Below are 17,439 nucleotides of genomic sequence, written 5' to 3' on the forward strand. Positions count from 1 at the left end.
GAATTCTTACCAATAACTGCCACTTTGTCCTTTGCTAAGGCAATGTTCATTTACCAATATTTATCTTATTTAACCTATCAGGAACGTGTGATTTCTCTTTCATGTTTCCTCTTTGTCCTCTTACTTCTCCCTCTCCTCTTCTTCTTCCCTCTCTTGTCCTCCTCCTCCTCTGACTAAGAGCCACTATATTTCTCTCTAATTTGGTTCTCCTCTTTCCTCACTGCCTCCCATTCTCAGCCTTGTTTGTGCAGTCTTCCTTGTCTTAAAATAATAGGCCGAGGGCTCAGGATCAGTTTATCTTTTCTTTCTCACTTCTGAGATGATTTTATCCATTTCTATGATTTTAAAATCTTGTTTTCATTCTATGGGCTCCAACATCATTATGTCCTGTTTCAACATCTGTGAACTCCAGAATGATATAAAAAAGATATCATTGCCATATCCATTTACACATCTACCAAACTTTCCACACTTGACATCTCTAAAGGCAAATTTTGAAATTTCTTCTTATAATGTTAAGCCATTTCAGTAAAAGGCAACTACATTCTCTTATTTGTTCAGTCCATACGAGTTGGAGTCATCTTTGATGTCTGTTTTTCACTTACTACGTGCCTCATTCATCAAGAAATATTTTCAGCTATACTTTTGGAATCCAGACATTATCCTTCTCATCAACAAGAGTCACTGAAGAAGCCATCATCATTTCATTCACAAATTGTTGCATAGGCTCCTGCTTCATGTAGCTGTTTTTCCCTTTATACCCCCACTTATTTTCCAACACAGCACCCTTCAAAATATCTCTTTTCACTTAGAATAAAATAGAAAAAATTCACTGTTTTCACTTAGAATAAAATAAAAATCCCTTATCATATTTGATTAAGTCCTAGCCAACAATTTTTAAAGTATGGTTCTGACTTTAATCTATTATACTCTGCCCTCGATCACTCCTCTCAAACCAAAATGGCATGCTTCCTGACCTCAAGAACAGTAGCAAGTCAATCTCTCTTCTGAGGTCCTTTGATTTGTTTCTCCCTTTGACTGATTCATTCTTTCTTTTCTATTCTTCTTGGCTGATTACTTGGCCTTCTTAAGGTCCCTAATCAAATGTTACCTTGTTCAAAACTACCTACTGCAGGTCTTCTGTCCCTTTTTTATTTTTTGAATTTATTTTTTTAATTTTTTTATTTTTTCAGCATAACAGTATTCATTATTTTTGCACCACACCCAGTGCTCCATGCAATCCGTGCACTCTCCAATACCCACGACCTGGATCTCCCAACCTCCCAACCCCCGCCCCTTCAAAACCCTCAGATTGTCTTTCAGAGTCCATAGTCTCTCATGGTTCACATCCCCTTCCAATGTCCCCCAACTCCCTTCTCCTCTCTAACTCCCCATGTCCTCCATGCTATTTGTTATGCTCCACAAATTAGTGAAACCGTATGATGATTGACTCTCTCTGCTTGACTTATTTGACTCAGCATAATCTCTTCCAGTCCCGTCCATGTTGCTACAAAAGTTGGGTATTCGTCCTTTCTAATGGAGGCATAATACTCCGTAGTGTATATGGACCACATCTTCCTTATCCATTCGTCGGTTGAAAGGCATCTTGGTTCGTTCCACAGTTTGGCGACCGTGGCCATTGCTGCTATAAACATTGGGGTACAGATGGCCCTTCTTTTCACTACATCTGTATCTTTGGGGTAAATACCCAGGAGTACAATGGCAGAGTCATAGGGAAGTTCTATTTTTAATTTCTTGAGGAATCTCCACACTGTTCTCCAAAGAGGCTGCACCAACTTGCATTCCCACCAACAGTGGAAGAGGGTTCCCCTTTCTCCACATCTCCTCCAACACATGTTGTTTCCTGTCTTGCTAATTTGGGCCATTCTAACTGGTGTAAGGTGATATCTCAATGTAGTTTTAATTTGAATCTCCCTGAGGGCTAGTGAGGATGAACATTTTTTCATGTGTCTGATAGCCATTTGTATGTCTTCATTGGAGAAGTGTCTGTCCAAATCTTCTGTCCATTTTTTGATATGATTGTCTGTTTTGTGTGTGTTGAGTTTGAGGAGTTCATTATAGATCCTGGATATCAACCTTTTGTCTGTACTGTCATTTGCAAATATCTTCTCCCATTCCGTGGCTTGCCTCTTTGTTTTGTTGACTGTTTCCTTGGCTGTGCAGAAGCACCCTAACCCTAACACTTTTTTAATTGAATTATTTGTTTGTCCTACTATTTATGGTACAACAAGTGGACCTTGAAGAAATTATGCTAAGTCAAATAAGTTAAACAGAGAAAAAAAATTGTATAATGTCACTTATATGTGAAATATAAAAATCATGAACTCATAGAAATAAAGAATGGAATTTTGGTTGTCAGAAGTGGGGGTGGAGGAAATGGGGAGAGTTTGGTCAAAGTGTATAAAATTGCCCTTATACGATTAAGGTTTATGGATCTAATGCACAGCATGATGCCTATAGTTATCAATATGGCATTTTATGCTTGAAAGTTGCTAGGAGAAATCTTGAATGTTTGTGCTCCACAAAAAAAGGGAAGTGATCTATGTGTTAACTATTCTTATTATGGCAGTGATTTTGCAATATATATGCATGCTGACTCATTGGAAAATGTGTGATTTTTTTTTTTTTAAGTAGAAATTCAAATCTTTATCTCATCTTCTATCCTAAGAGTTGTGTGATCATGGGAATCTAATTTAAACTTTCTGAATTTTATTAATTTCCTCTTTAAAATAAAGATGGAGTTCCTAATCTAAATTTGAATTTTCATAAAACAGCATGCTCATAAAACACTCAAGGATGTTGAAAACATACTACATAAATCATATTTCTTGTGATTTAATATCCAATACAGTTTTATCTTTTAAATTTATGAATTTTAACACACTGAGAAGTGAGATTCTATTTTGACTCTGTGACAATCTATAAGGCACAGGAGAGAGAGAGAGAAGTTTAATTCTTTTTTTTTTTTTTTTTAATTGGTAGCTAGAATTTTACCCAGGTCGGTCCTTACCATTTATACAAAAATAACATGAATGTCCTGATTCAGTGACTTGTTTTTAGTTACTAATAGTCACACAAATTATAAGCATGCTCATTTCTCTGATGAAAAACATTCAATGACTGACAAGTTAATGAAAATTTGAAAAGATCTCAGCTCTTACTGAATTGGTGGAGAAAATATCAACACCAGAACCAAAATTAAAAAAAAAAAAAAAAGTTATAAAAGCTTGGTTGTTTTTACCTCATAACCAATAATCTGACTTTGAAATATTGTACTCTAAAAAGCAAAACAAAGGGTACCTAGATGGCTCCGTGATTGAGTGTCTGCCTTTGGCTGAGGTTATGATCCCAGGGTCCTGGAAGCTAGGCTTGCATGGGGCTCCCTGCTCAGCAGGAAGCCTGCTTCTCCCTCTCCCACTCCCCATGCTTGTGTTCCCTTTTTTGCTATGTCTCCTTCAATTAAATAAATAAAATCTTAAAACAAAACAAAACAAACAAAAAATCCCAGATATAAATAAATACATTTAATAGATTAATAGGTAAGGTACATTAGTGAAACTTATCTATAAGTAGTTAAGATTGTTTTTTATTTTTATTAGGCAGAAGATCATTTGGAGAAGAGATCAGCAGCCTCACAATGCTTTTGATGTGTTTTTCCTCTTTCTAGTAACTCAATGCATTACAATTCAAGTCTTTAGAGTCATATATGTTTCAGATTTTAAGTTATCTACATAAATATACTTCAGTGTTAATTTGAGGAGACTCATTGCACTTGACTCTAGGAGAGAAATACAAGCACCATCACAATTTGGGAAAATGGGTGTCCTTACCTCTTCTTTCCAGTAAATAGACTCTAGACGTTCTTGTTTAGTTTCTTCATCTCCTTCTCACACCCTTCAGATTGCTTCTTTGCACCTTGGTGAATTCAGAGGAGGTAGAGAAAAAAATATAAGTAGATAGTCAAGAAGAAAAAAGGGAGAAAAAAAAAAAACAAGTATTTTGAATGTGTGGAACTTTGAGAGTTGAGAAATTGAGAAGAAAGACTTTAAGACATCTATGGAGTCAGGAGAACTAAATGGGAGAGTAAAGTGAATTTGAAGATTGTTGTTGGGAGGTTTTTTGTTTTGGTTTGGTTTGGTTTGTTTTTTTTCTTTCATGATGGAAAAGAACTTACGTCTTATTGAGAATTTCTCTTTAGTTGTTGAACAGTACTTCTTTGCACTAGGTATGTAATGATCTGAGACTAAATAGCTCACAGTTTGACAGGGCAATACGAAGATAGGTAAATAATGCAAAAAATGGTTTTAAAAAAGCTCCCTTCTCTATTTTAAAAATAACGATGTTACAGGAAAACTCTCATTCAAGAGTAAATGGAGTAGAACATGGTAGAAGGGAAGGAATAATCCTAAATTGTTAAAAGAATATATGACAAAGAATTTTGAACATCAGGGTTATAGTAAAGTATGTGAAAAGATCTCAAGTCTTCTGATATAGTTGAATTTTTTTTTTTTTTTTTTAAGTAAGTCACTGGCAGACACTTCACAGAAAACCTGAACTAAGTCAGTGGAAGCTTTTTTTGACTTCCTGTTGCCTTCATTAGGCATTTCTCTTTGCCAACATTATTTCTGGCAACATAGGCAAGTACTAAATTAAAATGTGATAGGTGGCATGAAATTTCCCTTGTACTTAATTCTTTTCAAATTGGTCTACCTCAGACTTTTAAAACCTGTGCTCTCTTTAATGACTAGAAAATCTAGTTGAGGTCTTTTATGCTATTTGAAATAATAAAGATAAGCTTCCTTGTGAATAAAAATAAATCAAAATATATTCCTGAGAGAAGGAAATATTTTAGACAAATATGTAAAATACATAACTAAGTTGTTCTAAAATGGAAATACAGTAATAAGTTAAGAAAAGCACATATCATTTCAATAATTTATGATGGAATTCTCTGTGAAGGTATACCTCATGAATTACTTTTGCTTCTCTGTCATTCTGGTTCAGCATTTTAAAACTCATTGAAAATAAACCCTAATAAGAATCTGCTGACACAATCAAGTTGTTTTAGAAATGTTCACTGTGTTTTATCCTCTTGATTTATTACAAACACATACACACACACAAATTGATTTCCGTAGAATTCACAAATTCTACTCTAGTGGTAGCAAAGCAGATTCAGAGCTTGTGATGAATTTTCTCATCTAAATTGTCTAAATATTGTCTAAAATTATTGTCTAAAAAATATTGTCTAAAAAAAAGAAAATTTACAATTTCATTAAAATGTTGGACTTTATTACATAGGATAATACCATTATAATGATCTTATTTTATTTTATTATTTTATTATTAACTTATACATCCCATGTTACAAAGCAAGCACACAAAATTATCAATTTTATTATTAACATATTTTATTTATTTATAATTATTTGAATTATAATTTGTCTGGGCTTTTAAAATTTTGTGTCATAATTTTAAAGTTAAGCAAAACAGAGCAAGAAGTAACTGGTTTCCATGGATGCTCAACAGAAAAACACTGACTTGACAATCTTTTGTTGCTGGTGCTCTGACTTCAACAACTCAAAACTAACCTACAATTTCAAGTTTGCTTAGAACAATTTACCTTTGTTTTGTTTGGCAGGAGTAGTTCTTCTTTCAACTATTTAGCTTTAAGTATCTTAGATGGAAAGGAATGAAGAAAAAGTTATGATGATGATTATTATGGTAGTCTGATAATGAGGAGGATGGCTATTTAATAGTAAAGCAACTCCTCTTCCTGTTTTTAATACAAAATGCATATATCCAAAATTTATTTTTAGAAAAACAGTGTTAATAGTGCTTGTAACTGAATTGATAAAGACCTGCCTCTTTGAGCCATTTGTGTGGCAATTCATTATTAATTTTATATATATATATATATAAATATATTATACAATATACATTATACAAAAAATAATTCAAGCTGCCTCTGATAGCCATGGATCACTGTCATCTTCAAATAAAAATTTTAATTTGTTTGTATTATGAGAATTGTTTTATTAGATAATAATAATGCAGTAATGCTTTTTTTCTCTGGACTTTCTTGTTTAGAACTGCTGCAGGAAAAGAGGAGGAACAGAGGGAACTCAAGGTAGAGACTGGAAAAGCTTATCTGGATCTAGGGTTGACCCTTCAAAGGATAGCTCAATATTAATATTTTTAGCTTTCTCCTAAAGTAACCAAGATCTCCCTGTGATTATTTATTCTAAAAATTCTTGTTGTATACAAAATTTTGTGCCAGGAAGTTTGTTAGGCATTGGAGATTTAAAGGTTAGCAAGTGAGAGTTTTTATGCTTATAGATCTTGCAAATGCGTGGAGGAGACATGAAATGAACAAAACCCAGATGGTGGTTCAAACTGAAATGTCAGAGCTATACAGGGTTTAGCCAGGTTAGCTGACTTGGACTATAGTTCTACAAGGTGTATGAGATGATAGGGAAACCAAGATATAAACATAGTGTGTATTGGCTTTAAAATCAAGCACATATGGGTTTAAATCCAAGATCAACTATATAAGACACAATGCTATGAAAAAAAAAAAAAACCAAATAAAGCTTTTCACACTAATGTAATATTCCAGTTCTGTTATTTCTTGGCCAAATTAATTATTTTTTCTGCATCTCGATTTCTTTATATAGAAAATGAAGCAGTTGATAATAGCAAGAAATCTAACCATATGGTGATTGAGTGAGTTAAAATACACAAAATGCAGGGGATGAAGGGGAGTGCAAGGTACAGTCTTTCAATTAGGGAATGAATAAGCCACAGGGATAAAAGGCACAGCATAGAGACTACAGTCAATGATATTTTTTTTTTAAAGATTTTATTTATTTATTTGACACAGAGAGATCACAAGTAGGCAGAGAGGCAGGCAGAGAGAGAGAGGAGGAAGCAGGCTCCCTGCTGAGCAGAGAGCCCGATGCAGGACTCGATCCCAGGACCCTGAGATCATGACCTGAGCTGAAGGCAGCGGCTTAACCCACTGAGCCACCCAGGCACCCGACAGTCAATGATATTATAACAGGGTTATATGGTGACATCAGTATACCTGAGGTGAGCATAGCGTAATATATAGAGTTGTCTAATCACCATGCTGTACAACTAAAACTAATGTAACATTGTGTGGAAACTATAGTCCAATAAAAATATGTAAAATACATTGAACATCGACATATGTTAAATGCTATCATTTATTATTATGGTTGTTGTTGCTATTGTTGTTATATTCTTTTTACTATGTAACCTGAGGCAAGTTACTGGACTTGATGAACCCTAGATTCTATAAGAAGCAAATGGCATAGTAAAATGCTTAAGTAATGGTATTTTTGTTGTTACAGTTAGCTGTTGCTGTGTAAATCTTAAAATGACAATTCCTTCCTATCTTTTGCTGTCCTATATATTGAAGAGGCTCAATTAGAAGGTTATCATATAGAGTTACTCATGTGGGGATACTCAAATATTAGTTGAGGCTACTGTTATGTAAACGATTGCTTGAGTTAGACGTGAAAATGGCCACACACAAGGTGGACTGTTGCTGCTTGCAGACATCTTAGGGGTATTTGCGACTTCTGAACAGAGTTACTATGTATAGTTTCTCCATGCAGCATGGAGAAGGCAGAAAGACTTCAGAAGGGGACATCTTGTAAGTGGGTATCTTTCTGAGAGGCTTTATGGAAATTGTAAGCTTCTTAGGATCCTACCTCAGGAGTCCCAGAACTTCACTTTTGATGTATTTAATTGATCAGAGAGTTAAAATGGCCAGGCCACATCTAATTAGTATTGAATTCAAGTCCACCATGCAAAGGGAAGGGTAGCAAAGAATTGAAGGTCATCTCCAGTTTATTTCACTTTTTTTTAAAGTTCCTATTAATTTATTTGAGATATATATATGTCTACACACACACACACATATATAGATATCTATATATATACATATATATGTGTATATATATATACACACACATATATAGATATCTATATATAGTGTGTGTGTATATATATAGAGTGTGTATATATGTGTGTGTGTATACATATATACGTGTGTGTGTGTGTGTGTGTGTGTGTATAGAGAGAGAGAGAGAAAGATACCACCCAAGCAGGGAGGAGGATCAGAGGGAGAGGGTGAGGCAGATTCCCTGCTGAGCAGAGAGTCTGATATGGGGCTCAATCTCAGTGAGTAAGGGACAGGTGGGGCTAGGCAGAGAAAGATGTGTAGGGGACCATGGGATCAGGCTCACAAAATTTAAAAAAAAAAAAAAAATATGGGAGATAAAAGGAAACCAGAGACAAGAGAACAAACCAGACTATCCTGTCTTAGGCGGAAGAGGTGAGGTCTTGTCATAACAGCTACTTGTGACCAATCAGGAATTACAAGACCCTAAAAAGAAAGTAAGCCATTGAAGGTGTTATCACAATAGAAATGTTAAAAATATTTAGGTTCCATGATTATCATTCTATAAAAGACCATACCTAAAAGCCCTCAGCGGCAGCCCTGTTGGGACCCCTCTCACTCCTGAGAGCTTTTTTCTGTATCCTTGCTTAAACTTCTATTGCTTTGCTCACTCTACTTTGTCTAAACAATTCGTTCTTTGACTCTGTGAGACAAGACCCTAGCTCTCCCTTATCATCAGGACCCTGCGATCATGATCTGAGCTAAGGCAGATGCTTAACCAACTGAGCCACCGAGGTACCCCTCTACTTCTTGAGAGATCTACCATGTAATAATCTAACCAACTCTAGCTGCCATCATTTTCTTCATTGTCATCATCACCATCATCATGCATATTTATTCTCATTTCACATTTTGATGAACATTGTGATATAGACATTATTATTTTCACTTTCTCAAGATAAGAAAGGAAAAGAATAGAATGTAAGTGATTTAATCAAGGTCATATTATCTAGTAAGTAGAGGGTCAATTTCCTTCTTTGAACTATTGGCTCCAGAGTTTCTAAAGTACAATACTTACATAATACAGAAAACTAAAATGAAGCTATCATTTCAATATTTCAACTTTTTAAAATAAATCCTTTTTAAATCTTAAGCAAATCATCAAATATTAGAACAAGAAGGAAAGAAGAGATTATGATTTTTAAATTAGCTTAGCAATTTGTACTGTACATTTGATTATATTATTTTACTTAATAAAAGTGTTAAGGAAATGGTTAAAATTTATGATAGATATTCCTTAAACATTATATCTTTAAAATAGGAGGTAACAAATAATTTTTTGTCTTGCTTTTAAGCTAACATCTAAATGCAAGCACTGAACATTCCTATGGGTGAAATTATCCACTATTATTAACCTGTTTATATAATTTGTTTGCTGATGTCCAATACTGAACTTTTTCTCTCAAAATTCCAACTTTATAGCCAATAGTGCATAGCAAGTTTCTAGCATAATTATATATGAATGAATGAATATTGTCATTTCAAGTTAATATCTCAATGGAATATTTGGCAGAATACTACCAAAACTTTAAGCAAAGGCAATGTTTAATTACAAATACAGCTATTCAGTAGCACTCCCCAAAAGCAGAATTTTAGAGGGCCACTGAACAAGAACACTCAGGAGAGTCATCTTTCTCTTAAAATCTAGGCCTATGTTCTTGCCTACTAATTAAATCATGCCTGTTTCATTTTAAAAGTACAGACATACTACTTGCCCTAAGGATACATTTCATTATCATGTGGAATATGAAATGTTACTCTGCTTCAGAAGATAAAAGCAATTTAATTTGAATCTCTCTGGAAACTAAAACATCAGCATAGCTAGTCATCTGTAACATCCGTGACTATTATCTTTCAGTAAAGTATGTAATATCACCATTAATATTTGTGACATTTTTGCATACTGAGACTAACACAAAGTGATGGGATTGTATCTCACCCCTTACAGGAAAAATAAATTTTTTTTACGGATATGGTAAGTCATTTTTGCTTAGTAGATTTTTGTTTAGACCATTCATAGTTTTAGAAAGTGGCCATGAGTGAAGAGCAGAAGGTAATCTACAGATAGCCAGGTGTGAACTATTCAGAATCTTAATTTTGTTCAAAAATAAAATCCTTCTGAGATTAAAAAATCCCATTGTAGTCTCCTGAGCTTTCGAGATCAGTTTCACAGTCCATGTAGGCTTTAACCAATCATAGCATGTTGCCTAATGGTGTTAATGGGAATTCATTTCTTCTTCTAATTAAACACAGATGTAGATTTAAAATTTAAGAAAAAGAGAAAAACTGTATTCCCCTGCCAAGCTCATAATTTCTCTTTTTTGCACACTACAGGGTCGTTGACAGTACCCAGGAGCCTAACACAGATGCACATTAATTACTCGTTCTCTAATTACTAGGGTACCAATATAACTGCTCAACCATTCATTATACATTCTTCCCAACTTCACAAAACCCCAGAGACATATGTATGAAGCACACCACTTGGCAACATTAATTGAACCCTATTAACTTATAAAATTTATGAAAACTGCAGCTATTAATAAAAAAAGTGTTTTTTCATTTAGTCCACCAAATTCACAATGTACAAATGATCATTTTCCTTGCACTGTATATTGGATATTGGACAATGCAGCTGCTCACAGATTGTTAATTATCAGGAATACATCAACAGGATTAAACTAGAATCCTGGTTGTTAAATTAGCCAGGCTAATTTCCCATTCTGGAAGTTATGCACAGTGGTAGTTAGCTGTATAAGCAAGTCTAAATAAGATGCTTAGCCAGGACATTAGATTCAAAACAACAACAACAACCACCACCAAATAAAAGAACAAGAAGTAAACAAAAACTACCTCAGTCATACACTCAGTCATAACAAATCAGTGCACTCTCAATTTGTTTACTTACAGTATAATTCAAAGTTAAATAATTTTATTAGAAAAGTATCCTTATTAGGGCATTCCATGTTGGAAACAGTGTAATTCTTGTGTCAGATACATTTTTCCTCTCTATTCACATCTTTACTATTGCTGGATCTGAGCCAAACCCCAAAGCATGCATTCACAGTGACCTATGTTGCTTTACAAGTCATTTCTGGTTTATCTCCTGGTAATCCACGTGTGAATCTCAATTTTAAACCATCTGGTCTATTTGCCATTCTACCCACATGTCATCCCAGTCTCCACACAGATGCTTCAGGGGGCCTCTAATGTGTTGCATATCCCTTCTTTTGTTTTTTGCTTTGTTTTTAGTTTCAAGTTTTTATTTAAATTTTAGCTAGTTAATGCACAGTATAAGTGATTCATCACTTACATATAATACTCAGTATTCATCACCCATTAAACCCAGCCCCCACTCACCTCCCGTTCAGCAACCCTCAGCGGTCTCTATAGTTAAGACTCTATTTCCTGGTTTCTCTCTTTCTCTTTCTTTTACCCCCCATGTACATCTGTTTGTTTTCTGAAATTCCATATATGAGTGGAATCATATGGTGTTTTTCTTCTATGACCATTTTTCTTCCCATAATACCCTCTGGTTCTTTCCACATGATTGCAAATGACAAGATTCAATTCTTTTTGATGGCTGAGTAATATTCCATTGTATGTATATCACATCTTCTTAATCCGTTCATCAGTTGATAGACATTTGGGCTCCTTCCATCATTTGGCTATTGTTGGTAATGCTGCTATACATATCAGTGTACTTTAGTGTCCCTCAAATCAATACATTTGTATCCTTTGGGTATATACCTGTAGTGCCATTGTTGGATTGCTAGGTAGTTCTATTTTTAACTTTTTCAGGAATCTCCAGACTGTTTTCCAGAGTGGCTGCATGAGTTTGCATTCCCACCAACAGTGTCAGAGGGTTCCCCTTTCTCCACATCCTTGCCAACACTTGTTGTTTCCTGTGTTGTTCATTTTAACCACTCTAATAAGAGTGACATGATATCTCCTTGTAGTTTTGATTTGTGTTTACCTGATGATGGGTGATGTTGAACATCTTTTATCAGATATGTAATTTGCAACTCTCTTCTGCCATGCTGAAGGTTGCCTTTTAGTTTGCTCATTGCTTCTATCACTATGAGGAAGCTTTTTATCTTGATGAAGTCCCAATTGTTTGTTTTTGCTTTGGTTTGTTTATTTTTCTGCATCTACTGAGAGGATAATATGATTCTTATCCTTTATTTCATTAATGTGATGTATCTCACTGATTGATTTGCCAACATCAAAGTAAACTTTCAGGTCAAGAATAAATTCCACTTGATCGTGGTGAATGATTCTTTTAATGTACTATTGGATTCAATTTGCTAGTATTTTGTTGAGAAACTTATTTCCCATGTTCATCAGGGATATTGGCTTCTAATTCCTTTTTGTAATGGGGTCTTTGGTTTTGGAATCAAAGTAATCCTGGCCTTGTATAATAAGTTTGAAAATTTTCCTTCCATTTCTATTTTTTGGAACAATTTGAGAAGAATAGGTATGAACTCTTCTTTAAATGATTGGTAGAATTCCCCCTGGAAGTCAACTGTCCCTCATCTTTTGTTTGTTGGAAGATATTTGATTACCGATTCACGTTTTTACTGTTATCAGTATGTTAAAGATTTTTATTTCTTCCTATTTCCGTTCTGGCAGTTTATTTGTCTGTAGAAATTTATCCATCTCTTCCAGATTCCCCAATTTTTTGGTATTTAATTTTTCATAATTTTCTTTTATAATTTTTTCTGTATTTCTGTGGTATTAGTTGTGATCTCTCCACTTTAATTCATGATTTTATGTATTTGGGTCTTTTCTCTTTACATTTTGATAAGTCTGGCAAAAGGGTTATCAATTTTATTCTTTCAAAGAACCAGTTCCTGGTTTCATTGATCTGTTCTATTTTTTAAAGACATCTATCTATCTATTTATTTATTTATTTATTTGAGGGAGAGTGAAAGAGAGCACAAGCAGGAAGGGGAGGGACAAAGGAAGAAGGAGAATCAGACTCCCTGCTGAACAGAAAGCTAGACACAGGGCTTGATCCCAGGTCCCTGAGACAAAGTCAGACACTTAACCCACTGAGTTTCCCGGGTGCTCCTGTTGTTTTGGTTTCTATATCTTTATTTCTGCTCTACTCTTTATTATTTCTCTTCTGCTGGCTCTAGGTTTCATTTGTTCTTTTTCTAGCTCCTTCAAGTATAAGGTTAGTTTTCCTTCAAGTATAAGGTTAGTTATATTTGAGTGTTTTCTTACGTCTTGAGGTAGGCCTGTATTCCTGTATACTTCCCTCTTATGACCACTTTTGCCACATCCCAAAGGTTTTAGATCATTATATTTTCATTTCCATTTGTTTCCATGAATTTCTTCATCTCTTTAATTTCTTGGTTCATTCATTCGTACTTTATTAGGATGTTCTTTAATTTTCATGTTTTTCCTTTTTTTTCCTTGTGGTTGATTTAAAGTTTGAGTATTGTGATCTGAAAATATGCACGATCTGATTCCAATCTTTTTGTGTTTGTGGTGGCCTGATTTGTGACCTAGAATATGATATATTCTGGGGAATGTCCCAATTTGTATGCAAAAATAATATGTATTCTGTTGATTTAAGAGGAAATGTTCTGAATATATATGTTAAGTCAATTTGATCCAGTGTGTCTTTCAAAGCCACTGTTTCCTTGTTAATTTTCTGCTTAGATATCTGTACATTGATATAAGTGGAACAATAAAAATCCTTATTGTATTATTATCCATGAGTTCCTTTATGTATGTTATTGTTTTATAAATTTGGTGGTCCCGTGTTGGGGGTATAAAAATTTACAATTGTTATATCTTCTTGTTCGTTAGACCCCTTTATTATGATGTTGTGCCTGTTTTCATCTCTTTTTACAGTCTTTGGTTTAAAATCTAGTTTGTCTGGGGCGCCTGGGTGGCTCAGTGGTTTAAGCCTCTGCCTTCAGCTCAGGTCATGATCTCAGGGTCCTGGGATCGAGCCCCACATTGGGCTCTCTGCTCAGCAGGGAGCCTGCTTCCCCCTCTCTCTCTGCCTGCCTCTCTGCCTACTTGTGATCTCTCTCTGTCTGTCAAATAAATAAATGAAAAATCTTTAAAAAAAATAAAAATAAAAAATAAAATCAAATCTAGTTTGTCTGATAGAAGTATTGCTATTCTGGCTTTCTTTTGAAATCCATTTGTGTGATAAATATTTTTTCTTCCTCTTACATTCACTCTACAAGTGTCTTTAGGTCTAAAATGAGTCTCTTGTAGGCAGTGTATAAATAGGTCTTGTGTGTGTGTGTGTTTAATCCATTATGACACCCTATGGTTTTTTTCTAGAGCATGTAGTCCATTTCGTTCAGAGTAATTATTGATAGATGTGAATATAGTGTCCTTTATTACCTTTTTTTTTTTTTTTTTTGCATTGTTTCTGGAGATTTTTCTCCATCCCTTTCTTTTTTGTTTTTTTTTTTTTCCTAGTGTTCCAATATTCATTGTTTATGTACAACACCTAGTGCTCCATGCAATCCATGCCTTCCTTGATATCCACCATGAGATGAGGTTCACCATCCCCTATCCCTTCCCCTCTAAAACCCTCCATTTGTTTCTTGGAGTCCACAGTCTTTCATGCTTCATCTCCCCTTTCGATTTCCCCTTACTCATTTTTTCTTTCCTTCTCCTAATGTCCTGCATGCTAATCTTTATGTTCTACAAGTAAGTGAAACCATATGATAATTGACTTTCTCTGCTTGACTTATTTCACACAACATAATCTCCTCCAGTCCCATCCATGTTGATGCAAAAGTTGGGTATTCATCCTTTCTGATCCTTTCTAGTCTTTGTCACTTTTGATCTTATTACACTCAAAGAGTCCCCTTAATATTTCTTATAGGGTTGGTTTAGTAGTCATAAACTCCTTTAGTTTTTGCTTGTCTAGGAAACTCTTTATCTCTTCTTCTATTCTGACTGATAATCTTGCTGGTGAAAGTATTCTTGGTTGCATAGTTTTCCCTTTCAGCACATTGAATATATCATGCCATAGACTTTTTGTCTTTGAAATTTCTGTGGAAAAAGAAGCTGATGACCTTCTTTTTCTTCCCTTTTAAATGAGGAATTTCTTTTGTCTTGCTGTTTTTGGATTTTTTTTTTTTATCTCTATATTTTGCAAATATAACTAAGATATGTCTTGGTGTTAGCCGTTTTTGTTGATTTTGATGAGAATTCTCTGTCCTTCGTGGGTTTGAATGTCTGTTTCCTGTCATGGATTAAGAAAGTTTTCAAGTATAAATTCCTCAAATAAACCTTCTGCCTGCTTTTATCTCTTCTTCTTCTGGGACACCTATGATAGGAATGTTATTACCCTTTATGGAGTCACTGAGTTCCTTAGTCTACACTTATGATCCAATATTTTTCTTTCCTTCTTTCCCACCACATTATTTTCCATAATTTTATCTTCAATATCACTTATTTATTTCTCTGTGTCTTCCATTCTTGTCATTTCATACAGTCAGTTTCAGATCTCAGTTATTGCATTTTTCATGTCAGCCTGACTAGTTTTTAGGTCTTTTATCTCTGCAGCAGGGTCTCTGTGGTGTATTCTGTGCTTTTCTAAAGCCCACCTATTATACATATGATTGTTGCTTTAAATTCTGGACCAGGCATGTCACTAATATCTGTTTGAATTAGATCTCTGGCCATTTTATTCCTTCTTTGGGGATGAATTTCTCCATCTTGGAATTGTATTTAGATCTCTGTCTCCTTCCTTGTATTACCAAAACCTGTTATTTTTCCTGCTCCTGTGATGCCTTTATGAAGAAGAGGTCATATATTGTCCAGGACCAATGCACAGTACTTGTTTAGAACTGCCAACAGCCTCTTTGGAGACAAGTCTCATGAATTCCTCTTGTCTTTCAAAAACTCCTGCCTCAAGTTCTACCAAGCTGAGATGGAAGAGCTCGACTTTCATACCGCTGCGGAAGAGACCAGGGCACACATCAACACCTGGGTGGCTGAAAAGACGGAAGGACAGATTACAGAGTTGCTGTCTCTGGGTTCAGTGGATTCAATGACTAATCTGATTCTGGTGAATGCCATCTATTTCAAAAGATACTGGGATAATCAGTTTAACAAAACACAGACCATGGAAAGACCATTTAAAGTCAGCAAGAATGAGGAGAAACCTGTGAAGATGATGTTTAAAAAATCTACCTTTCAAATGGCCTATATAGAGGAAATATTCACCAAAATTCTGGTGCTCTCCTTTGTGGGCAAAGAGCTGAACATGATCATCATGCTTCTAGATGAAAACCCGGATTTGAGGATGGTGGAGAAAGAACTCACTTATGAGAAATTTGCAGAGTGGATGAGGCCAGACATGCTGGACGAAGAAGAGGTGGACGTTTTCCTCCCTAGATTTAAATTGGAGGAGGATTACGACAAGAAGAATGTCCTTTGCTCTCTGGGCATGACCGATGCCTTTGAGCAGGCCAAGGCAGACTTCTCTGGGATGTCGTCCAGGAAAGACCCGTATCTGTCCAGGGTGGTGCACAAGGCCTTAATGGAGGTGAACAAGGAAGGCACAGAGGCTGCGGCGGCCACAGCGGCCATCACGATGTTGCGGTGTGCAAGAATCATGCCCCGGTTCTGCGCCGACCACCCTTCCTCTTCTTTATCCAACACAGCAAGACCAACAGCATCCTGTTCTGTGGCCGCTTCTCCTCCCGGTAAGGACATAATCAGTCCCAAATGGCGTCCTCTTCCTTTCCCTGCTGGCCTGCTTTTCCTGACTCTTCACAATGTGCCTACTATGCAAAGTGACCTTGGGTGACAATCCAAAAATAAAAGGCCCGATTTTGGGAAAAACAAAAACAAAAAAAAACACAACACCACTTCTTGGTGCTTCAAGAAGTGTCTCCAGCATAGGCTGCATGTGCTCTGCTGCTAAGTTTTGGCTGCTCTTTCCCTCAGGTCAGTTTCCTCTTGATGCAGTGGGGAGTGTTTGGACCTTGGCCAAAGTGTGGTGAATTTTAACTAGGTTTGTCCTGGTCTGGTTAGCAAAGATTATCAAAAATTACCTAACGCTATTTACATTAGAGCTAAAGCTTTGCAGAATTCTGTGGTCAGTAGACTCAGTGCATGAGGGCGGTTTGTGCTGGTGTTTTGGAGGATGGGACTGCTGCTCTGGTTCTTAGATATGCTTGCCTGGAAAAAAACAGTACCAGCAGAACACAAGGGAGTAGGGTTTGGTATAAGTTGCTTAGGCTACCACAGTGGTGCTGAAGTTAGTTTGTGTTCAGGGGCAAGGAAAAGAAATGTGTAAGCCCTTTCCTCATCCTTGGAGTGGGGTTTGTACCTGCTGCTGTCCAGGAAGCCCTCCCAGAAGAGCAAACAATCTCCCCTCTTCTGTCCCCAGCTTACCTCAGATCCTTGCCTTCACCCTGTCTGTGTCTAGGCTTCCT

The 17,439-nt window shown here is 35.7% G+C and overlaps 1 protein-coding gene across 1 annotated transcript in view; it reads left to right on the top strand.

The window, feature by feature from the left end:
* LOC131807807 (serpin B6-like) overlaps positions 1-16,848 on the top strand; it is a 74,447-nt gene extending 57,599 nt beyond the window's left edge. The window contains 2 exon segments of the mRNA XM_059133860.1: positions 15,797-16,638; positions 16,641-16,848. Coding sequence (XP_058989843.1) covers positions 15,797-16,638; positions 16,641-16,708 — 910 coding nt within the window. The 3' untranslated portion in view covers positions 16,709-16,848.
* Positions 16,849-17,439: the final 591 nt, after the last annotated feature.

This window comes from Mustela lutreola, chromosome 1 (assembly GCF_030435805.1).
Source record: "Mustela lutreola isolate mMusLut2 chromosome 1, mMusLut2.pri, whole genome shotgun sequence".
NCBI classification, from domain to species: Eukaryota; Metazoa; Chordata; class Mammalia; order Carnivora; family Mustelidae; genus Mustela; species Mustela lutreola.